We start from the raw sequence: 26,031 nt of genomic DNA on the forward strand, positions 1-26,031 counted from the left end.
GAACAGTTAGAATTGTTGACCATTCTTGTTTCATGTCATTTCTGATAGTTGGATTGGATGCCAGCCGCTCGGAGATCACATTCTGGAATTGTGTAGCAGTGGATTGGTCTGAAACTTTATGGATGTTAAACTTCCTTCTGAACACACTTGAGCAATGCAGAGGCAATTTATGGTGGAAAGAGGTTCTGAGTTGGCAGATCAGAAGTTTGTGATCTGTCTAGCAGTCATCAATATTTCTTGCAGTCTTGGTGATCAAAATGTCTTCCTCAACACTCTGCTGGGTGATGACGTAGTCAAGGATACGTCAATGCTGAATGCATGGGTGCTTCCACAAGGTCTTAAAGTGGTAGCTGGAATTGAGTATTGGTGATGAAGAGTTCATACTTAGTGCATAGAGTGAAAAACAATAATCTATTTATGTTGCATTTTCCAATACCATACCGGTATTTGTGTCACATTTTCCCACAGCTGATTATAACTCTCAATTCTGGCATTTATCTCTGCACATGGTTATGAGGGTGTTTTCTTTGGATTTTTTCCAGTTCTTGAATCAGGTTATCCTGGTGAGGGTCCCATACACTGGAACCATACTCTAGTTGGGGTCTTACCAGAGACTTATATTCCCTCTCCTTTACATCCTTAATACTTGTATGATTTAAGCAACATGAATCAATACAATTATCCAGATCTCAAAAGTTTTTTATTTTTTATTTATTTTTTATTTTTTAAACAATTTAAAAGATGTTCACCACATGAGTTTTGTCAATAAAATGTTAGTCTTAGATAGATTTTAGACAAAAAGTTTTAACTTAGACATAATTTTATTGTTGTGTGACTTTTAAAATGTTATAAGATTTGTCAATTAGTTTTATAGGAATAATCTTGATCCAAAAGAATTGTCTCATGATCTTATACAACCTTAAGTGAATGATAGTTGGCTGATGATGCTCACAAAAAAGGAGCGAAACATGTACCATATAAACATCTTAATAAATATGTAAGTTTGTACTATGTTTTTATTGTATTGAATAGGTGGTAATTAACAAAATTTTGTATCATAAGTGATATGTTCCAAACTGTCACGTGGAGAGATGATGTGGAATGACATTAGTAGACAAGTATATTTGAGTGATGTCTTTAAAAGTAGGAAAGATCACAATATGAGGATAAAGTTGGAATTCAAGAGGACATATTGGGGCAAATATTCATTTTCAGGAAGGGGAGTTAGGGATTGGAATAACTTACCAAGGGAGACGTTCAATAAATTTCCATTTGTTTGAAATCATTTAGGAATAGGCTAGGAAAACAACAAATAGGGAATCTGCCACCTGGGCGACTGCCCTAAATGCAGATCAGTATTGACTGATTGATTGAATGCATAATCGCTTAAATGATACTTCATGCTCAGCTGGTGATAGAACTTGTTTTTAACATTAGCATCTAAAGTGGAGACATGTGAGGAAATGAGAATGATGAAAATATCCCCAGAGATTGGTATATGGATTACTGATTGCTGCGGGAGGTGGAGGGTATTTACCGGTTGTGTCTGTACAGCAAATGCAACACTGCATGTGATTCTCACCTTCCTCCCTTCCCTTCAAAAAGATGGTATAGTCTGATCCAAACTACAGAATATTTCCATTACCAATCTGTTTTTGCTTAAGGCAGCAATATTGATGTCCAATCTAGTAAGCTCGTGAGTGACAAGTACTGTTCCCAGTAGTGTCTTGGCTGTGCTGCCAGGCAAAATGTCTGACTACTGATGTTTAGCCTACATTTTCTAGGCCCTTCCCCTGTGGGGTAGACAGTAGTCTCATAAATAGGCTTGCCCAGACACAGATGCAGGATTGAATTCCTCAGTAGTCACAGGTCTCAGAAAGACGACTATCACACATCTACTGCCAACAAGCAGGTCCAGACTAGAGGCTCCCAGTTTCATCTGAAAACTATTCTTACTATCTTTATCTCATCCCAAATATGAGAGAAGATATGGAATGAAAACGTTCCACTGACATGAATTTGTTTAAGGTGGATCCCAAATTCCTGGGGAAAGAGACCCACACAGACATGGCAGGGTTGAACACTGAGACTGTAATGGACTGCCAGAGACTGAAAACATAGTTGAGATGCACCTTCACAGCCTGTCTGTCTAATATGACCTCGTCCACCTCCAAGACCATTGGGAACTGAATAGCGAACATTTCTCCTCCGTCCATTTTGTTGTTGGGCCATGAAGCTTGATGACTTCCAGTGTAATTTCCTCCACTAATGGGGCCAACAGCTTCGCTGAAGCTTTTAGCCCCTCATGGAGTTGGATTATTTACTGGCAGTATGGTCTACTCGTACACCATAGCACAAAAATCCCAGCCGGTCAGACAGACAGTTACAAACACAGTCGCCCACAAAAAAAGGAATGAGCGCATGGTATTGTGTACGTTCCTCGGAGGTGCAATTTTCTCAGAAACAACTGAACCTATAGAAATAGTCTTCGTTGTGGGTATCCACAGGATTTGTATCTACATGGGAGGTGAATTATATTTTGATAATAACTAAAATTAAATGTGATAAAATATTAAATGTGATGAATGTACAATACCGTGCACTCACTCCTTTCTTTGAGCAATTATGCATTCCATCTCCTTACTCTTATGTCTTGTTCCTCTTTTTCTGTTGAACAAGAGCTTCAGCAACCATAAAATGAAGATACAGGGTGGCCCATTAAAATGACCGAATATTTTTAATTTAATTTTTAATCGAGCTACTACAGTGTAGCTATGGCTAATTATGGAAGTGTTAGTTTCACAGTAAGATCCACAAAATGACCGTGCATCAATTAATCTTATCAGAGAAAGTCAAATATGTATGGCTGTGTTCTATCTGCTGCAATAATTATGCGAAGGTAAAACTCTGTATGGCGATCGAGTATGGGATGCCTGAACCTTCCCTCTTCACGATCTGAATTATTAACTCGAAGTTTGATTCAACAGGCAGTGTACAATATGCCGAAGGAGCGGGTAGACCAAAAAGTGTGGTCACTGAGGACAGCAAACAACAGTTGCAGAGTGAAATAGACTGCTCGCCTGCCAAGGACAAATCACAAAGGTGTATATCTATCAAATTGGGTGTTTCTGAAACAAGTGTGCAAAGGATGTTGAAAGAGCTTAGGCTAAGACCATATCATCCGTGTGTTGTCAGCGAGTTGGATGAGAATGATCCTAATGGGTGTGTGCAGTTTGCAGAGACCTCACTCACGATGCTTGAAGATAATCGTGAGCTGGCACGCTACATGTTGTGGATTGATTAAGCAAAATTTCACTTATCAGGTATTGTGAATTGTCACAATTGTTTGTACTGGCATCTTGCAAACCTACACATGGACATTGAAATGAACAAGCAGATCCCTGGAGTCATGGTGTGGAGTGGTGACAGTTGCTATAGGATAATCGGCCCTTTTTCCTTCAACAACACAATCACAGGAGACAGTTATTTGGAGTTACTAACAGACACACTCCACCCTCTACTGCTTCAACAATTCAACTTGGACACAATGTGGTGGCAACAGGATGGTGCCTCACCCCACTATGTTTGCACAGTTCGGAGATGGCAGGACAAACAATTTCTGGATCAGTGGATTGGCAAATCGACAAACAAGGACCTGTGGAATGTTGGCTTGATTTTCTGCTTTACACCCAGCAGATTTATTTCATCGGGGTATCTCAAAGACAAGGTGTACCATCATGGGATCAACAGCTTTGCAGAACTTTGTACTGCATTAATCAAGAAATTCAACATCATTCCTGTGGACTTGTATCAAAGGGTTTGTGATAATGTGAAGTTGCTTTCAGCTGTGATCAACAGTATACTGAAGAAAAACTATTTTTACATCGGTCCATTTTCAGAATGATTTTATTGAATGAGATTGAAAGCTGAATGAACTTAGAAAGGCGTATTCATAAGTTAGAAATAACAGACAAAATAGCAATAATGTTTGCTGGTACAAACAGATGGTGGGAGGGAAGAGGGTGCACTCTGAATGAGGAAATAAAAGCTAAGTTAGGAATAAATTTGATGGCTGAAAGTCATCGTCATCATCATCATCTCCCCTTATCCAGCTCCTGCCAGGTTGGGGTATTTATGGTACTTCTCCATATTCCTCTTTCCTTCTAAGATTCCTCTTCTATGATCTTGTCCCAGTCTAAATTTCTTCATCTTATGCTGCTCTTCACTGATTCAATCCATCTTGTTCTAGGTCTTCCTCTTGCTCTCTTGCCCTCGTACTTTGCCTCCAGCATCTGTCTTGGAATTATATTTTCCTCCATCCTCGTTACGTGTCCAAACCACCTTAGTTTATTCTTTTCAACACTCTCATTTAGCTTTCCTATCCCAACTTCCTTCCTAACATCTTAATTTCTCACTCTGTCTTTCCTTGTCTTTCCTATTCTACTTCTTAGGAATTTCACCTCACTAGCGTGAATTCTACTCTCTTGCCTACTAGTCGAAGTCCAAGTGTCAGCTGCATAAGTCAGTATGGGTACATAGTACATTTTGTTCATTATCTCTTTACTTCTCCTTGGTATTTCTTTGCTCCAAACAAATTTTCTTACACTTTGGTAGAATGCATTACTCTGCTGTACCCTCCTGCTAATCTCCATGTCCACCCTAGCATTTTGCATTAATTCAGTTCCTAGGTATTTAAAGCTGTCCACAGTTTCCAGACTCTGACTTCCAATTTTCACAGTGCCCTTTCCTTGCCTTTCCCCTCTTGACATCACCATGGTCTTTCTTTTCTCTGTGCTGATTTTCATGCCATACTTCTCAGTATTTTCCTTCAGTACATCTAGTTGTTGTTGCACTTCCTTGCTGTTCTTTCTCCAGATCACATCTTCATCTGCAAATAGCAGTACCTTCATAGGCTTCCTTTGTTTCCTTTACAATTTTGTCCATGACCATAATAAACAAAAGAGGTGATAACACTCTGCCCTGTCTTAGTCCAGTCTTATTCCTAAAGTGTACCCGTAAAATGGTGGTGTGATCATCTGAGAAAAATAATGGAATTGGCCATTGAGGTTAAGAGAAATAGGGGGAGACCAAAGTGATGATGGTTAGTCTCTTTTTTTTTAGTGATGAGATGTGAAATTAAATAAGGACACAGAGCTAGTAGCAAATAGAAAATTATGGAGGCATATAGTTAATTCACACCGGGCCAGACTAAGTAATTTGGACGGTAGAGCGCTGCCCTTCTGAGCCCAATTTGACAGATTCGATGCTGGCTCAGTCTGGTGGTATTTGATGGTGCTCAAATATGTCAGCCTCATGTTGATAGATTTACTGGCATGCAAAACAATTCGTGCGTGTGGGAAAAAAATTCTGGTACCCTGGCATCGCCAAAAACCGTAAAAGTAGTTAGTGGGACGTAAAATCCAATAACATTAATTCACAGAGGGTTGCAGTCACCCGTACTGAACCACATTCAACCTCCTCACATCAGACGACAAAATGCTCTTGTCAGATTATGGACTAAGGTGACGATGAACAGCTCACTTCCCATCCATCACGATGCAGAAGAAAAAACCGTTGCGAGACTGAAATCCCGGAAACCTGCCTGGAAGATGGCCAGGGAACTAACTGACATACCTTTTAGACCTGACGAAGCATGGAAGCAAGAATGGGCCAGATTACACCCACATGGTCTAATAAACATTGATGACCCAACAACAAAACCTCCTGGGTTCAACCTCCCACGCACCATCTGGACTAGATTAAACAGGATACGCTGCGGTGTTGGAAGAACTGCTTATGCACTACACCAAAGGGGGTGGTTGGAGTCTCCTTCCTGCAACTGTGGTGCTGAAGTGCAAACCATCAGTCACATCGTGAAAGAATGTCCTCTCTGAGCATTCACTGGACCTATGGAGGAGCTACATCAAGTAACCCCTACGGCACTCACTTGGCTGGAAGGACTTGACATCAGCTTGTGATGAAATCTCAGAACCTGCAGTTGTGTGTGTATGTGTGTTTACCTCCTAGTTAGTCTGTAAATACTCTATATCCATGTATTTAAATATGTTTATATTTTTTTAACTAGCAAGATACCCGTGCTTTGCTACGGTATTATACTGAAATTTATAATTGAATGCTTATTCGCGATCTGACTCGTTTTCTGAGATATTACAGCAAAGTTCCTCACATTTTTCAATCTTTCTTTCCAGCAATCGATTTCGTACTTTCCGGGCTAGGTCCAGGTATTCCACACGGTCAGTTGGGTCCCTAAATCTTTGCCATCTTTTCCTATAAGCATTTTTAGTATGGATCAAATCCTGAAGGAGATCTGGCGTGGTGTCGTCTTGGGTGCCCTGGCGGTACTGAACCCGCGGCCGGACTGTATTCATAGACATTACCAGGCCAGGACCCGTTTCCAGTGCAGCCCGCACAATTTGACGACGGTCCAGAACATTATTATTATTATTATTATTATTATTATTATTATTATTATTATTAGATGTTCTGGACCCCACAGCAAGATGCAAGACTGCTACTTGACGGTAAATTACATCTGCTGCCATTGTCATTGTTGACAATGTGACCAGCACCATTGTCACGCGTAGGCAAGTGTGTGGGATTTCTGCCGATACGAATGTAATAGACCTGTGCATTACTGACCTTATTATAGAGGTGAACTATTTGACGGTCAGTTTCATTCCTATTGTTTATTTCAAATGTGTTTAAATTTTTATTTATATGCCAGGAGAGTCTACTGTAATCTAATAACGTTCTCCGAAGGAAAAGATGGCTGTTGAAATTGAACCCAGGAAAGATTAAAAATGATCGGTTTATGATCAGAATAAGTACATCGAAAATCTACAGCCTGTTTCCAGTCATTTGACAGGATCAAGAATGCAATGAATAAAGCCCCATCTAACAGCGACAATAGGAATTGTGCCGGCTGCCGAAGCGCTCCTCTGGGACAATGATCGATGAATGACGAATGAAGTGAAATATTGGAGAGTGTTGCTGGAATGAATGATAGGGAAAACCGGAGTATCCAGAGAAAAATCTGTCCCACCTCCGTTTTGTCCAGCACGAATGTCGCATGGAGTGACCAGGATTTGAACCACGGAACCCAGCTGTGAGAGGCCGGCGCGCTGCCGCCTGAGCAACGGAGGCTCCTTATAAGTACATTATGAACAGTAAAATCAATTGGTCTCCCCTCCTTTTACACCCCACCGCCGTTAAGTTTATTTACCCACCCCCCCCCTCAAAAAAATTAAAAGAAGGCGTGTTTCTTTATGTTTAAAGGAGATTCCAAACACAAATGTTCACGTCTATTACCTTCAGTTTTGAGATATAAGTATCCCCATAAAAATAATTCACTTCCTTTCACACTCCTCCCCCCCCCCCCTTAAGTGAATTTTCTGGCAAAAAATTACTTGTTTATTTAATAGTAAAGGTTCTTCTAAATACCAATTATCATGACTCTAACTTCTTCAGTTTTTGATTTATGTGTCCTCGTGAAAGGAAATCGACTCCTTTTCACTCCCGCCCCGCAAGATGCCCCCCCCCCAAAATGTGTTTTTCTTTTGGTTTTAAAGGAAATCCAAATACCAATTTTCACGTCTGTAACAACTTAATTTTTATTAGATGTATGAATTTTCATACAATTAAGTCAATTTTTCAATTCTTTCACCCCCCCCCACCCCCTTCATTGGATTTTCCGAAAATAAGTGTTTCTTTACTTTAAAGCAGATTCCAAATATCAGATTTCACATCTGTAACATCTTCATTTTTGAGATATCAGTAGCCTAATTAAAAGAAATCAACACCATTTTCAGTCACTTTTACTCCCCCCCCCCCGCACCCCCTCTCTCCGCCCAAGTGGTATTTCCGAAAACTAAAAATTCACGTTTCTTTATTTTTAATAGAGATAAAAAATACCATTTTTCACTTCTGTAACATGTTAAGTTTTTTGATATATACTGTAGAAATTCTCATTTTAAAATTTCCCCCCGTTTTTTTCCTCCTTAAGGGGAGTTTCCAAAAACAAATCACCTATGTTTATTTACATTTACAGGAAATTCCATATACCCACTTTTTACGTTTCTCAGATATTCTGTAGATATAGTCTTTCGAAAAATTCACCCCAATTTGTCACTCCTGTTTAACCGCCATTGATTGGATTTTCCAAAAACAAAAAATATGTGTTTCTTTATTTTTAAAGGAGATCTCATATACAAATTTTCAGGTCTGTAATATTTTCAGGTTCTGAAATATAAGTAGCCTCATTAAAGGCATTCAACCCCTTTTTCACCCTTTTCCACCCTTCCCATTGGGATTTTCCAAAAACAAAAAAAATATGTTTCTTTATTTTTAAAGGAGATTCTAAATACCAATTTTTATATCTAACTTTAAAAGTTTTGAGATATAGATACACTCATTTTAAAAATTCACCTTTTCACCCTCCCCTCCCCCCATTAATTGGATTTTCCAAAAACAAATAATACATGTTTCTTTATTTTTAAAAGAGATCCCAAACACCAATTTTCAGGTCAGTAATATCTTCAGGTTCTGAAATATAAGTAGCCTCATTAAAGGCATTCAACCCATTTTCACCCCTTTTTACCCCTCCTATTGGGATTTTCTGAAAACAAAAAAATAAATACGTGTTTCTGTAATTTTAATGAGGATTCTAAACACCAATTTTTACATCTGTAAACTTTAAAAGTTTTGAGATATAGACGCACTCATTTTAAAAATTCACCCCCCTTTTCACCCTTCCATTAATTGGATTTTCCAAAAACAAAAACAAAAAATACATGTTTCTTTATTTTTAAAAGAGATCCCAAACACCAATTTTCAGCTCTGTAATATCTTCAGTTTCTGAGATATAAGTATCCTCATTAAAGGCATTCAACCCATTTTTTACCCCTCCTATTGGGATTTTCCAAAAACAAAAAAAATACATGTTTCTTTATTTTTAATGAAGATTCTAAATACCAATTTTTATCATCTGTAAACTTTAAAAGTTTTGAGATATAGATGCACTCATTTTAAAAATTCACCCTCCCATTAATTGGATTTTCCAAAAACAAAAAAATACAGGTTTCTTTATTTTTAAGAGATCAAAAGTGCCAATTTTCAGGTCTGTAATCTCTTCAGTTTCTGAGATATAAGTACCGGTATCCAGATTAAAGGCATTCAACCCCTTTTTCACCCTTTTTCACCCATCCTATTGGGATTTTCTGAAAACAAAAAAAAAAAAATATACGGGTTTCTTTATTTTTAAAAGAGATCAAAAGTGTCAATTTTCAGGTCTGTAATCTCTTCATTTTCTGAGATATAAGTACGGGTATCCTGATTAAAGGCATTCAACCCCTTTTTCACCGTTCACCCCTCCTATTGGGATTTTCTGACAACAAAAAAATACGTGTTTCCTTATTTTTAAAGAAGATTCTAAATACCAATTTTTACATTTGTAAACTTTTAAAGTTTTGAGATATAGATACACTCATTTCAAAATTTCAACCCCGTTTTCAACCCCTTAGAGAAGGAATATCCAAAAATCCTCTCTTAGCGAGCACCTACATCTTAATATGAATCTATGCCCAAAATTTCATTTCTTTATGTCCAGTAGTTTTGGCTCGGCGATGATGAATCAGTCAGTCAGGACAAGTTATTTTATATATATAGATAACACTTATATGTAAAATACATTTCAAACTACTGCCAAATGAAGCATCATATGCTAAATAATAAATAACAGAGGGTTGCAGACTGAACATTGAAAGGCATAACTGTCTATAACGGCATATGTATGCGGTGATGGGAAAAGTACAAGGAAAAAAGTAAAGTATTTTACTCAATTACAAATACAAATGGGTTTTTAATCAAGTAAATAGTAAAATTACACTTACTTCACAGATCTTGAGAAAATTACTGACCTTTATTGCACGAGTACGTAGCCTCTTTTGTGTTAAGATGGAAGCCACACTTTCCAGTGTCGACTCGGTTATATGTAACTTAAAAGCTTTCCAGTCTGTCGAACACACAAGTTCAGTATAAATACAGTGTATATATATATAATTTGAACGTGTAACACAAAATTGTTTGAAAACCGCAATACTAACACCTATGTGTTATACATCTAAAGAAAGATCTCCATCTCAGGATTACTAAAAAGATATTATTTCTTTCGTTAATTCCTTAATCTATGTAAAATAGTCAGTTATTCAAATAATATGATGCTTAGGTCCTTGCAGTTAACTTTATTGCTAGTATAGGGTTCTATGAACGTAGTCTCCTGATCTTTCTGTACCAGCCCGATAGAGGGCTCTGTGAAAGTTGTCTATACATATCTGTGATAAATGGCTCTGTTAAATAAAGTTATAAGAATGCAAGTTTTTACTCTGTATGACAAAATTATGAAATTAGGAGTCATTACAGGCGCTTCCAAGAATCAGATAATTTACCTACCTATGATTGGTTTGGTGTCTACAGACAGTAACCTGCCTTTCATATTCAAAAGGAGTCTGTTTCCATTATGTCTTGCTTTTACAATGACCATTAGCAAAGCACAGGGTCAAAGTTTTGACAAAATAGGTATTTAATTCTCTCAGTGTGTTTTTCAGCCATGGTCAGATATATGTGGCATTTAGTAGAGTTAAAGCTCCAAGGGATGTCAAATTTAAAATTATAACTACACTACACCAGTTTGCCCCTCTGGTGTACTGATTAGTGTGATTAACTGCCACCCCCGGAGGCCAGGGTATCATTTCCGGCTCTGCCACAAAATTTGAAAAGTGGAACAGGGTCCACTCAGCCTCGGGAGGTCAACTTAATAGAGGGGGTTCGATTCTCACCTCAGCCATCCTTGAAGTTGTTTTCCATTGTTTCACGTTTCTTTTCCAGATAAATGCTGGTATGGTACCTAACTTAAGGCCAGGGTCGCTTTACACTCCTAGCCCTTTCCTGTCCCATTGTTGTGTCGGTACTACAATGTAAAGCAAATAGTAAATAAATATATACACACACATGCACGCACCATTTCAGGGTTTCACGAAAAACATAGTTTACAATTAAATACTAACTTCAATCAATGAATAGGACAGTCGAATGCAATCATTTACAGTGTATTGTAGCCTACTTTATTAAAGTGATTCATGACTGTTAAAAGGGTCTTCTGGAGTTCAGTATATTTTCTATTCCTTTCCTTATGCTTTGTTTATCATGTTTCATTCCCATGGCTAAATGGTTAGCGTGCTGGCCGTTGGTCAAAGGGGTCCTGGTTTGATTCCGCTGGCCTGTGGGCTGGGTGTATGTGTCGTCTTCATCATCATTTCATCCTCATCACGATGTGCATGTCACCTACAGGTGTCAAATCAAAAAGACCTGCACCTGGCGAACCAAAGTCCTTGGACACATCCCGGTACTAAAAGCCATATGCCATTTCATTTAATCAGTTTGATTTTTAGCCTTTTTTCACAGCTATTGCTGCAAGAGGCCACTAGTTACACTATAATTCCTTGTTTGATAGTGTATATTTTTACAGGTATGTTATAGTGTAATATTTATATTGAACTTGTGTATTCGACAGACTGAAGAGGTTTTTAGGTTGTATTTACCGGGCCTCTGCCATAGTTACTATAAGAATCTTCCGAATAGAGGATACGGTGCAGTGTGTTCTGAAGATAACACACTTGATACAAAAGTTTGCAACGAAAAATATAGTACTTTATTTTTTGTGTGGGTGTTCTTTTTTTTTAATCGATAGACACGTCAGGGGGGTTATCATCACTAGACGAGACTGAGACTGAACACAATACCTCGCAACTTTTGTAATGGTCTTTTCCATTTTTACTTTTTAGTTAGCAACGTTCAGCATTTCAAATAATTTTGCCATTGACCTTACAAAATAATTTGTTTTTAAGATGTTCATCCATAAGCCTCAACCTCTTTGGAGGAAAGTACATTTCTGCATTTACTGAAAAGATGCCCACCAGACACACTTGAAGGAATACCTGTGTTTAACTTCAAGAACATTCTCAGCAGTTATGAATATTGTAGGATAAGTCTGATGTCTGTGGAAATAATGGAAAGATACTTCCAGCACTGGTGAAGCTACTTGTTCTGCTGTTGCAGAACTGGAAAATTTATCTTCATCATTCCCTCCCTCACCCACATTTCTTCTTCATACAATTAAAATTTTATTTCAAGAAGTAAATTATAAGTAAAAATTGCAGTTTGTAAGAAGTAACTATTACAAGTAAAAATTACTAAGAAAGTATTCCTCAGTAATTCAATTACTTTTACTCAATTACTTCACAACTATGTATGTATGTAACATGCTGCCTAGTGCAGTATAGCTTACACTCATCAGCTGATGCAAAGTAACATTCTTTTGTTGTTTTCTTTTTCCAGGATCTTGATATAGAACCAGTCTTCTATTTTAATGGAGCAGCTGAGAGTAAGTTAGACTGCCAATCGGTGAGGGAATCAAGAATGCTTAAGAGAGACATGTTGTTTTGTAATCTTGGCAATTTAAAACCATATAAGTGGAATAAGTGGAAGATTCTACCACTGCTGGTCAGTGAGACAGCTTCATTTATTTTCAAGTATGAATGTAAGTGTGCAGTGTACATTTCCGTTAAGGATCTCTGTAAGGAACTTGCAGATTATGCCAACAAGGAGTCATGTTTTGCTGTTCTGTCTCAGGATACTGATTTCTTATGTTTGAAGAGTGCTACCTATTACCTGTCGATTAAATATTTGAATCTCAAAGACATGAAAACATTGACATATAATAGATTTGGAATTCATAAATTCTTTGCCTTCACAGTGCAACAGATGTGGCTGTTTGTGTGTCTTTTGGGAAATGCTGCTGTTTCAGAACAAAGACTTAGGCACTTTCATCTACATATCTGTGGTAGAAATTGTTCACTCAGAAGAAAGTGTGAAATGGTTGCAAAGTTTGTCAGAAATATGACTGAAGATTGCTGTAACAATGTTGAACAAGCAGTGCCAAGAATTGTGCAATCTCTTGAGACATTGAGGTTAGATGTGTTAGATGAAGAAATCAGAGCAAGCCTTCAAAGGTACAAACCAAGGTAAGTTGTATTGTTTTTCTCTCAACATCTCTCTTTCCTGTCGTAGTATTTATCCCAACAATTCTGCTAACCAGATTCCAATTATATGTAACCTTATAGTCAATAGCAAACACTAAAAAATGAGTAGGTTGGTCTTCCAATCAGAATTCTTCTTCATCTGTGAGTCCGTTGGTGACTGAACAGCCCAATGTGGGAGGCACAGAAGTTTCCGCAGAGATGGCAGACAGTCCCAGGTGGAGCAGCTGTTGTTCTCCTTTTTTGTTCTTTTTTCCTTCCTTCGTTGCCTCTTATCGTTCGCTACTCGCCTACGGTTTTCTTTGAAAAGTAGTGTGGCGCGATGAACTAAAGATCTCCAGGATGTATGATTGAGGGCTAAGGTCTCCTATTTGTTGACGCCAATGTCGCACATCTTCATGTTAGCCTTAATTACATCCTTAAATCGCTTCCTTAGGGTACACCAGTATTGACACCAGACTTCTGCTCACACAGAATGGTACCCAGTGACTGGGAACCAGCATGGGAATATCTCAAATATTCCTGCTAGCAAGTATGTGAGCTGGGAGTTGATTACCTGCTTGCTGGTTAAAGAGTTGGTCATGCTTGTCGCTGGTACTGAGTCAAGCTGGTGAAGGATACACAGTGGGAGCATGGAGCTGCTGAGCCTGCCAATATTCATTGAAACTGATGATTAACTGTTTTTTGTTTTTGGCATTACAGTGCACCGATACAGATAGGTCTTATGGCGACGATGGGATGGGAAAGGCCTAGGAGTTGGAAGGAAGTGGCCGTGGCCTTAATTAAGGTACAGCTCCAGCATTTGCCTGGTGTGAAAATGGGAAACCACGGAAAACCATTTTCAGGGCTGCCGACAGTGGGATTCGAACCCACTATCTTCCGGATGCAAGCTCTCAGTCGTGAGCCTCTAACCGCACGACCAACTCGCCCGGTGATGAACCGTTTAACATGCATCCTGTCACCACAAAAGTTGCAGCACAGAAAACCGTGGTTGTTTGTTTCATGAATTTAATTTCATAAGGGCAGGAGTTGCTGTGGCAAGTGTAGTAATTTGTTCAGAGAACTGGAGAAACATAGTGATAGATTTTTCATGTATGTATAAATGAGTCTTAGAAACATTTAATTGTATATTCTGAATGAGATAGAGCATAGTCTACTAATGCAGTGGTGACTTTCTTTCATAACTAGGATAAAATACAGTACTCTTTTCTTGAATGCTATATATCAACACCAACCTTCTGATTCAGAAAGCAGTTGGCTTTCTTTGTAGCCTGGTTGGCATTATTACATGAAATAAATTTCATTTTGGATCCGTCTTGACAATTATGTTATATAAGTTGAAAAACTAGTATATTGGTTCCACCTTGTCAATAACTATAAATTTATTTACAATTTAAAGTTGTAAAAACATATTAAAATAACCGGACATGTTTTGGCCACATTAGGCGATCTTCAGCTGTCTAGAATTAACTTAAAATGAATATACTAAAAGCTACAAAACATGAATCACTAAGATGAATATTAGAACTGATGATGATTCGGCTTGCATTTTTTAAAATTTATAAGTACTGTACATCATACGAGTGTGAATTTTTAAAATGTTTTTTAACTTTTAGTATATTCACACTCATATGATATATGATACTTACGGATTAAAATAAGTGCATGTTGCATCATCATCAGATGAAGAAGTTGCTAGATGTAATGTGATGAAGTCAGACCAGTTCTGCGTAAAATGATGATGATGTAATTAAAAGATTCTTCTGTCCTTAAAATTTCTTTCATGCAAAAATGACAGTTGATTCAGTAAAATTGTTGTTCCACTTAATATAAAACTAAAAAGTTATGAATTTATAAATGTAGATCAAATTGATTTAATGCCAGCCAGGACATCAACTGCTGTCCGTCATGTTGTGCGATATAAAATCTAGAAGGAAAACAAAAAATTACTGAGATGAATATTAGAACTGATGATGATTCAACATGCATTTATTTTAATTTATAAATACTGTACATCACATGAGTGTGAATTTTATTCATGTTTTATAACTTTTAGTATATTCATTTTAATTCTAGACAGTTGAAGATGGCTTAATGTGGCTGAAACATGTCCTGTTATTTTAATTTGATGTTTTTACAACTTTGAATTATAAATAAACTTATAGGTATTGACTAGGAAAAACCATTATACTAGTTTTTCAACTTATGTAACATAATTGTCAATACGGAGCCAGATGAAATTTATTTCATGTACCAACCTTCTGATCTCACTGAAGCAACTGGGAACTAGTGCAGGAGTATCCTAAACGTTTTTGCTAGCAGGTATATGCTGACAACCTGCTCAGAGAAACCAGTTCCAGCGTCCACTGTGAGCTGTGTAAACTTAAATACACAGATTAAATACTGCTCACAAGGTGCTGGTAGTCAGCAAGCAGGTAACTGTTCCCACTGTGTACATACCCATCGATATTAATAAAATACCTTAACCAACTCTTCGCAAAAGTAGTCATGTGGTTAAGTCCTACTCCACTATTGTGTGTGACCTGTCCAACCAATTGGTGCTGGACAGTCTGAGCGAATGCACCACATTCGGTCAGACTGATTCACATTCACAGTCACTGTGAAAGTCATTATGAACATGGAATGGGAGTTCAAAGACATGGCAAAAGCAAAACTTGAGAGGGAGGAATATGAATTACAAAAGATAGAAGGGATGAAGAGTGAAGTGTGGAAAAACTTGCAAATGGTCAACACGTAAGATATGTCGTGATACATTGTGCTTTGTTATTGATGTTTGCATCTATACTGCCTCACAGATGGAAACACACATGTGTGTCCATCAAATACATTACCACATAATGTCAAACAAAATATCACACAGAAGTGTGTCAAAATGTGTGCAACAGATCTTCGATCCTTTATGGTTATTTGAGGTACTGGTACAGGGTTCCAACAACTTGTTAATATTGGTGCAGACTATGAACAAATAAACATTGCCAATATTCTTGTCCACCCTACAACAGTTTCACAAAACATCAAATTACAAGCTACAGAGGTTTGAGCTACATTGATTCCTAAAATTGTTTGAGCTGCAGAGAATGGTGCTTGTGCATGTACAGGAGATATGTGGACGGATCCTTTAACTTACTGTTACCATTCACTTTATAGATGCAATTTCTAAGTTTCCTAACAAGCCAGGAATAGGAGGTAATAAAAGAAAAGCTGTCAGAGCTGGGAACATAGCTTGAACATACGATGAACATAAGCTTCATGACATGCTGTACAGAGTAGTAAATAAGTTACAGGATTGTATGTTGTATGTATGTTCAGTCTTCAGCCCTAAGGCTGGTTGGATCCTCAACAGCTCCGCCATCAGCTGTCATAGATGGCCTAGGCATCACTGAAGAGGCGTACTAGGGAAATGAGGAGTGAGGTAGTTTCCCCGTTGCTTTCCTCACCGAGCCAGAAGTTGCTATTACATATCAGTCTGCCAAGCCCACTGAAATGCATGCACCAACCGACCCTATGAGCAACATTTTCACACCATTCATAGCAGGGACTGGCTGCAGAAGGAATGGCATTACTAGCATCACTCATACCTCAGTCACTTTCATATTATCAAAGTCAAGTATAAGACAGACAGATCAATGAAAGTAACAAAATTACTCTAGCCCATACCAGAAGACATAGCACACTGTAAACACTAGGTCCTGCCAGCAAAGGCAATAGAGGATTGTGAGAATCAGCAAAAAGACGTACAGTATTGTGAGGTGGACAGCAGACAATGGTATAATGGTAAACGGAATGAAAAGTCAGGTTGTAAGTTTCACCAGGAAGAAAAGTCCTATCAGGTTTAATTACTGTGTGTGATGTCCATCTCCATGGCTAAATGGTTAGCATGCTGGCCTTTTGTCACAGGGGTCCCAGGTTCGATTCCTGGCAGGGTCGGAAATTTTAACCATAATTGGTTAATTCCGCTGGCTCGGGGTCTGGGTGTAGGTGTCATTTTCATCATCATTTCATCCTCATCACGACATGCAGATCGCCTACGGGCGTCAAATCAAAAGACCTGCAACTGGCGAGCCAAACTTGTCTTCAGACACTCCCGGCACTAAAAGTCATACGCCATTTCATTTTTTTCACTGTGTTGATGGGGTGAACGTACCTTGCAGTACTTAGGGGTTAATATAAGGACATATATTTATTTGGGAAATCACATGAATAAGGTTGTAAACAAAGGTTACAGATCCTTTTTTGAAATTGATACAAACAGGAATTGAATCACATACCAGTACCGTACTACTAAAAAGGGAATAACTCCACAAAAATGGAAAATACTTTTTTATCTTCATATTGAAAATATACATATCGATTGGTGCTAAAGAGAGGGTATTTGAAATTGGCATTTATTGCTGATAGAGGAAAACTCTGTGAGTTGTCACATTTAGAAATAAATGTGTGGCAGGCCTGAAATCAAACAAGAAAAGGTAATTCGTGTATTAGGGATTAATATGGATCCCTTTATAGGAAAAGGTTGTTTTCTCTGCTGAAACAATGGGAAAAAGACACTGGTACATTGATGAAATACAAAAGTATCATGTGCTCCCCAGCAGTTTCTGCATTACAAGTACAAAACTTAAAGGATTTAACAAGTGATTGCTAATGAACCATAACTTTCCCATTAGTGACATTGTGCATATGCTGAAAATAATCTTCACAAACAAGATAAAAGAATGATGATATAATGGAACCACAGTATGAAGGCTTTTATAATCAATTCAAGATATAGCTTAGTGCTCAGCCAACATTTGTGAAGTATTTTAATGTATGGTTTTATAATATGTCCATTGCAATATTTAAAAAATAGAACTATGATGACGATCATCTTAAATAATATCTATTATTTTTTATGTACTGAATCCTGTTGTTTTTAAGCTCATTATTTTCATGTAACTTCAATAAATAAACTTAGTTTCTTCTTTTTGCCATTTATTGCTTAAAAAGGACATGTCCATATTATAAAAATCACAGGAGTAACAACCTAATATTTTTGGAACAGGGTAATGCTATCCACACAATACCAATTAATTTGTATAGTTATGTAGAATATTATGTCCTCCTGAAAAGAATTGGAAACTGGGATTTATCCCCTTTCAGAAATAGGCAAATTCAATTTAGAGGGGAATGAGTTCAAGTTATCCAGTGTTTCTAATTAATCTGGTTTGAATCAGTAAAATCTCATTATTTGGCAACATATTTTGTATTTACATTAATGATGTCTTATTTCTCATCTTTCCAGTGCTGTGGAGAGCTGGGTCACTGATAAGGACATTGAAAAGTCGTGGCTTGAAGTGCTTGAGGTGGCGTACACAAGGCATGTAGAATGTGAAGCTGTCCCTCAAGTGTACAACACTCTAGTGGGCCAGCCTTACAAGATTGATGTGTTGCTGGAGAAGACTACCAGGGTATACAAAGATTCATCCAGGTTTTTCTTACCATTGCGTCAGAAGATTTACAGTCTACTGCTGCACCAGAAACCATGGGCTGAAACTCCACATTGTGTGAAGGAGTTTGGGATGTGGGATAACAGTTGGCATGATTTGGAACTGGTGAATGTACCAGAGTTCAAAGAAGGTAATTAATGTTGTTGAACTACATAAATTTGTGTCATCCTGAGGTGGTGCAGCTCTTTTTAGGCACACCCCAATGGAAGTAAGCTGCATGTAACATTTTAACCATAAACCAGCCCTCCTTTCCATCTTTCTGGCAGTACCGGGAATTAAATCCAGGCCTCCAAGAACAACAGCTAATAGTGCTATCCATTAAGCTACAGAAATGGATACCGTTGAACTGCTTCTGTCACATTATCAAGATGAAACTCCCTCTCTGTCTTCACCTTCCTCTAAAATCCCATCTGAAGAAATAATTTATTTCCTTGATATATTACAGTCGTGCATAACAGTGATGTGGCATTTCATTCCTACATGCATTGGAAGGATTAAGCTTTTGAGTAGTGTATGTTCAATCCTCAGCCCTAAGGCTGGTTGGATCCTCGACAGCTCTGCCATCAGCTGTCATAGATGGCCTAGGCATCACTGAAGAGGAGTATCATACATTAAATTATGTCATTTTGTTTTAGTTTATATATACAGGACAAGTCAGCTAAAATCATCATCTCCTTAGCACTGTCCAGCAGGGTCTACTTGTTGGATCATCGGTCACCACTTCACTCTGTTCTGGACATACGTTGACTATATGGTGCAGATTTTTGGCCTGCATTGATTGAGTTCTTCTTTGTTTAGGTTTGCCACATGGATGCCGGCCTTTGATCTCATGGTGTTAGGGTACGTCAAGGACCGTTCAAGGTGCTGTTATCAGGACACGTCCAAACCATCGTAAATGTCCTTCGTGCATTTTCTCATGGATAGGGGCAGTGACAGGCTGTCTTCTGAGAGTGTCATTGTGAATATGGTGTAAATGGGAGACTCCCAGTATACAACAAACCATTCACATTTCCACAATGCTCGGTGGTTTGGTTGTAGGCCTGAACGATGTTCCATACAACACCACAGGATAGACATCGGTTCTATAGATCTTTGATTTGAGATGCATAGGCATGTTTTGGTCACACAGGCTTCCTGCGACATCCTTAAACATCTTCCAGGTTGCATTTACTCTTGCTTGCACTTTGTCATCAAAACTGTCATAGCTCGGCAGGTAGGAACCCAAGTACGGGAAAAGGTCAGTCTTTGTCAAGTCTCAGTTATTAACTTGAGTGGTATCGGTGGCTGGGCTTGCCTCCATATACTCAGTTTTCTTGATGTTAAGACAGAGTCCTAATTGCAAAAGACCGGGCGAGATGGCCATGCGGTTGGGGGTGCGCAGCTGTGAACTTGCATCTAGGAGATAGTGTGTTCGAATCCCACTGTTGGTAGCCCTGAAAATGGTTTTCCATGGTTTCCCATTTTCATACCAGGCTGTACCTTAATTAAGGCCATGTCCACTTCCTTCCCATTCCTAGGCCCTTCCTATCCCATCGTCGCCATAAGACCTATCTCTGTATGTGCAACGCAAAAAAAAAAAAAAACACATTGCAAAAGTAGATTGGTTCAGGATACATATTTTGATGTAAAAGTGTTTGATTTATCAAAAATCTCTTTTCACTTTTAGTAATGTTACAAACTGTTTTATAATCAAACTTGCAGTACTTTTCTAGGATGTCACTATCTACTGAGATGATGGTAGTTTACTAATTTTGTATTTTTAAATGGAACTACACTGTTTTCTACATACAGCATTACAGATATGGGCATTGCAAATTCAGTGATGTGATTATTTTCAGAATCTGACAAGTACTTCTTGAGATTGAGGAATGTCTTTAAGCATGCTTTGTTCAAATGATCAAATGAATCACTAACTACCCTATAAAAGTTGAAGAGATTACAGTAGTGTATGTGTACAAACTACCATTAGTCCAATGGCTGCCTGAAGTCTTGTCTCCACTCCCTCATCCAGTTATGTATGTGAGTGATTTCAACAGCCACCATATAATGTGGAAATATAACACCATTGATCAGAATGGTAATGCACTTGCAGAATGGGCAGAAGAGAACAACTTAAGCCAGATTTTGAATGCAAAAAACTAGGGTACTTTCAGATCTGCAGCATGGAACGGAGAATACAACATAGACCTATGTTTTTTAACACAAAATTCTCAAAATCAACCTCTACACATATCTAGAATAGTCCTAGGAGACTTCCCGCGCAGTCAGCACAGTCCAATCATATACGAAATAGGGATTCATATCCCAGTGTTTCGATCCATCCCTAGGCCAAGATGGAACTTTCAGAAGGCAATCTGGGAAATATTCTCTCAGGATCGATATAAAGTAATAAGATGAATTCCACCAATCTCCGATTAATTAGTGCTGTAATCTCAACTGCAAATAAAAAGTATATTCCAAGTGGATAACACAAGGAATATATTTTGTGATGGAACAACGAATGCAAAATTTTTTATGAATCTTATAAGGAGGAAGGTGATCCAAATTTAGCTCATGACCTGTTACCAAAACTGAATACTGCAAGAAAAGAGAAGTGGATAAAAATGGACCTTGATTTTATGAAATCAAGGTAATGGTCTTGGAGCTTACTGAAGAAATTATGAGGATGCAGTCCACCAATACAAAAATATCAGTATCATCAGATCAAATAGCCAGTAGAATCATCTCACTGTCTAGAGCTCCACAAGACAAAAATCATACAAAAAGGGTAAAGAAAGAACTTTGTAATTTACGGTGAATAACACCATATGACACAAAATTCTCTCGTTCACAATGGAGGAACCAGAAATAGCTCTCAGTGACTTGAAGACAGGCAAGGTGCCTGGTTTTGATGGGATACACCATTGGCATATCCTGGAATCTCCACCGAGGCATTCAACTAGTAACCATGCAGTAACACTATGTATTAAGTAAATTTCAATTCTACTCACCCTAATTACATGTAGGTGAACTCGAGCCAAACAGTTTTACTGTAAGTTTCTGGATGGAACGTGCATACACAATTCTTGTTTTCTGTTTTTAAATTTGCGAGGGAAGGTAGAGGTCTCCTGGCTTTAACTATTTGAATCTTTTCATCAAACAAACGGCCAGTAAATGGCTTTTCAAACTGATTTACAATTATATCTGTTTTAGACTCATCCATCGTTAATACCACATATGCGCAAAATATAATAAAACACCAAAAACGACGAATAGCACAGGAACAGCACACACAGAATGAACTCACTAATCAGCAAAACATACAATGAATGAACTCACTAATCAGCCACAACTCAAGCACAGCAGGTAAGTCACCCCAGTGGCACTGGCCAATTTCGTCACATTGAGTTCTCGCTGGGGGGTAATCTGTGGGTCCCGTTCACTGTAAACTTGGACCTGCCGACTTTCTTCAAGTTGTTAACAGATGGCAGAGGGTAGCACGTGTATGGGGTGACAAACTCTGACCAAGTTTCAATTGCAGTGACATCATTCGGAGGGTTTCAGAACTATGTCTGCCACCAAATGCAATTTTAATATTGAATGCCTTACATCCTTAACTCCTTCATTTGCTATCTCTTTCTTTCTAGCGTGGAATAGATGGTGAGACTACACCAGCACCACACGTAGTCAAGCAACGGAACTAGTACAGCTGCGCGGAACTTTTGAACTTCTGAGAGATGAAATCGTTAATATTTGACTGGAAAGAACCTAAAATCGTACTTCAGACAGTTCTTTGTTATCATAACACATGCAATGAATGCCTTGCATTCAAGGAGAATACGCCCCTGGGATACACTCTGAATTTCTAATAATATGTGGGAAGAAGACTAGGATATGGCTGATCAAATTTTACACATACATCTTAACATTGGGATGCCTGCCAAAAGCTTTCAAAATCACCAAAGTAATTGCAGTCCTAAAACCAAACAAACCTCCAGCTAAAGTAGAGAATTATCATCCAATAGCTCTACTCAAATGCTGCTATTAACTTCTGGAAAGATTTCTACTGAAAAGGATGGGCCTAAGGATCCTGGAAAACATCCCAGTGGAATAAGCTGGTTTCACACCTAATAGGAGCTGTGTAGACCAGAGCAGGGTTTCAAAGATAAATAAAGACATCTGTAGTTTTCATCGACCACTGCCTACGACATGGTATCGAAAGGACGACTTCAGTGTAAATTGTTCAGAGTCATCCCCTGCCAAGCCACTTTCAGACTGATCAATAACATGCTCTCTGGCAGGTACTTTAAAGTAATCCAGGGTAATCTCATAAGCAAACAAAGGAAACTAAATAATGGTCTACCTCAGGGATCAGTACTATCCCCTGCACTTTTCAACCTGTACATTTCGGTCTTACCTGAAACATCCATTTCAACTTCGGTTCTTTCTTTGGCTGGCCATGTGTTTAAAATTCTTGGAGGGTTGGCTGATTGACAATGCAAGATCAACATGGTGAAGGGAAGTAATACACTTCCCAGCATTGTTAGCACTGAAGAGAAAAGGGCCAAAACATGTTAGCTCATAAAAATATCTGAGGAAAGAAAAGATCGTCAAGAGCCGGGCTGCGTGGCTCAGACGGTTGAGATGCTGGCCTTCTGACCTCAACTTGGCAGGTTCGATCCTGGCTCAGTCCTGTTGTATTTGAAGGTGCTCAAATATGTCAGCCTCATGTCGGTAGATTTACTGACATCTTAAAGAACTCCTGTGGGACTAAATTCCAGCACCTCTGAGTCTTGGGAAACTAAAAGTAGTTAGTGGTACATAAAAACAATAATAATAATTATTAGATAAGTTAATATATATGCATTTCTTAGATAAATGTATCTTAGCATAGTACCTCCATAGTCTTCAGTTGGCTTTCTTTTCTCATTGTTGTCAGAAAATAATATTCGCTCATTTTTAAGTGTTCCTTAGTGTTGTGTATAGTGATTTGTTAATATAATACAAGAAGCCAGGGAATGTTCTCCACAGTGCCTATGTGCTGCTGCGCGAGGTGGTATCAGCATAGGTTATAAACTTCATGGTTCTGATCCGTATTGAATTGTAAGTACAATATAATTATTAAATTAATGTATTAATGGTCCACATTTCAATACTATAATATGTAATATTCTAAATTACATTAATTAATTAGCGACTAGTTTTGGCCGGGGTTGGCGATCTTCAGCCTTAATGTAAAACATCTAATAACTAAACAAATGAAACAAATATATACAAATTGACTTTAAAAAAAATTGAGATGAAATTATGATTAAATTTGAAAATAAACTAGGTTCTAACTTCTTGAATATGCTCATCATTGAGAATATTTCAAGTATTAATTTATATACACGGAACATCTAATCATTAATAATTCAATAGTAAATGGGAATTGGTAAAAGTTGATCCTGTAGTTCATCACCAAATCTATTTGAGTGGTGTTAGTCATATGCAAGCCATTGGGCACCGCTGTAAATAACCATAAGCTGACAAAGAACTGTTAGATGTTGTTTCATCATCAATCAAGGTAATAAAATGAGATGCTCTCATGGTGCTTCTTAAATCATGCTGAAATGATCATAGATACATTGTGTCTGGTATAAAATTTGCAATTCATTGCGGTGCCCATGAAGTTAACCTGAATATATTAGATAAAATTAAAACAAAACAAATCAAAACAAACAATAGAAAAGCAAAAGTCTTGCATAATGCCACATCCATAAACAATTTCAATAGTTATTAAAAATCTGGAGTATACAGGATCATTTGCAGCAGTTGTAATTCTTCTTACGTTGGACAGACCAGGAGAAATTTTAATATAAGGTACTCGGAACACTTCAATGCCCTAAAATACAATAAATTTTCAGCTGCAGGACAGCATATGCATGACTATAATCACAAATTCACAGACATAGAACAAGATATGTAAATTCTCAAAATCATCAACAAAGGACCCATACTTAAGATTACCGAAAGCTGCTTCATACATTAAGATCAATATTTCAATCCAAATCATAATCTTAGTAAAATTTCAGAAAAGCCAAATATCCTTTTTGACCTTCTAATTCCCATTTTCAGTAACATCAAACCAACAAGTCATAATTCAGTTTTTCATAATATTTACAGCACCTTTCCTCAACAGCCATCCTTTTTTCCCACATCCTTCAGCCCTGCCTTAATAATAAAGAGAATAAAGCAAGTCTTATATGTGACTTTCAGGTCCATCAATGAAATATGCGGCAGAGGCCATGGTTTGAACGGTGCAAGTTCAGTAATCAAGTAGGCATTTATGAAGCAATTGATTGTACACATCAAGAAGATATAAGTGGATGGTTAAGCATGTTCCTTTGCATGATTTCTTAATTAAGAGAGTGACTTTGTCATAGAAGGCATTCCTCAAATGTCAAAAACAGATGGAAAGGAAATTATAGACCAGCGATTTGTCAGAAATTATAGAATGCGAACCAATGCTGTTATTGTAATATTTAAATAGGATTTTGTTTTATGTGAACAATGATGTAAAAAAAATCGAGATTGAAGGTCGAGAGGAAGAACTACTAGGTACATTTAAGAAGGAAGCTAACTGAAAATTGTAAGACTTGAGAAGTTATTGTGAGAGGAATATGGGAAGAAACTGTAATAATATCTAGCGTTTAATATAAGAAACAAGGCGAGTGTTTTTGGATTAACATGAAACATTGTGCATTACATATCATTGTACTAATTCCGATTGTACAAGTATCAGGTCAGAATGCCCATGAAGGTGGAAGATTGTTACTGTAATACCATAACCAAATCAGCCATGAAGGCTTGAACAGGATTAGTGTCCTAACAGGCCTGGAACTATGGTGAAATGAAATAACATTTATAATTCCACTGACGAGAGGATGGAGATAAGCTACAAGAATCTGTCAACGATAAGTACCCCAAGATGTTGTCTCTCCTCTGTTCTATCATGTAGAATGCATAGCAGTAGCGTAGATTTTTGTCATAAGGTGACTTAATTAAGACACAACTTGAGTAACATAAGGTGATTTTCGCAAAAGGTCAATGATATTCATAATTGCAGTTAAGTATTCCATAAGGAAATATTGGAATTATGTTTCTCGTGCAATATTCAACTTGTAAAAGCACGCATTCGTGGTAATTATTATGGGATTTCCTAAAGATTGTTCGCGAATGTAGGAAATATTATCCTTGTGTTTGAAGTGACATACTAGTTACTGCGTAGATAATTCTTGCAAGATGATGTGATTTACGTGTCGTTTGAGATCTTTTTATATGATAACTTTCATGTATGCGTGTGATTTGTGTAAGATATGAGTATTTCGTCAGGTTAATACTAGGGTGATTATAACATGTATTTGATGATGAGATGGTTCTTGGGATATATATGC

The 26,031-nt window shown here is 37.7% G+C and overlaps 1 protein-coding gene across 4 annotated transcripts in view; it reads left to right on the plus strand.

Annotated features, from left to right (window-relative positions):
- Positions 1–26,031, plus strand: part of LOC136880592 (constitutive coactivator of peroxisome proliferator-activated receptor gamma) — a 153,958-nt gene that overhangs the window by 34,857 nt on the left and 93,070 nt on the right. For all 4 annotated transcript variants that reach the window (XM_067153311.2, XM_067153310.2, XM_067153313.2 and 1 more), the window contains exons 3-4: positions 12,412–13,097; positions 18,412–18,746. In XM_067153311.2, coding sequence (XP_067009412.2) covers positions 12,412–13,097; positions 18,412–18,746 — 1,021 coding nt within the window. The remainder of the gene's footprint in view (positions 1–12,411; positions 13,098–18,411; positions 18,747–26,031) is intronic.

This window comes from Anabrus simplex, chromosome 1 (genome assembly GCF_040414725.1).
Source record: "Anabrus simplex isolate iqAnaSimp1 chromosome 1, ASM4041472v1, whole genome shotgun sequence".
Lineage (NCBI taxonomy): Eukaryota > Metazoa > Arthropoda > Insecta > Orthoptera > Tettigoniidae > Anabrus > Anabrus simplex.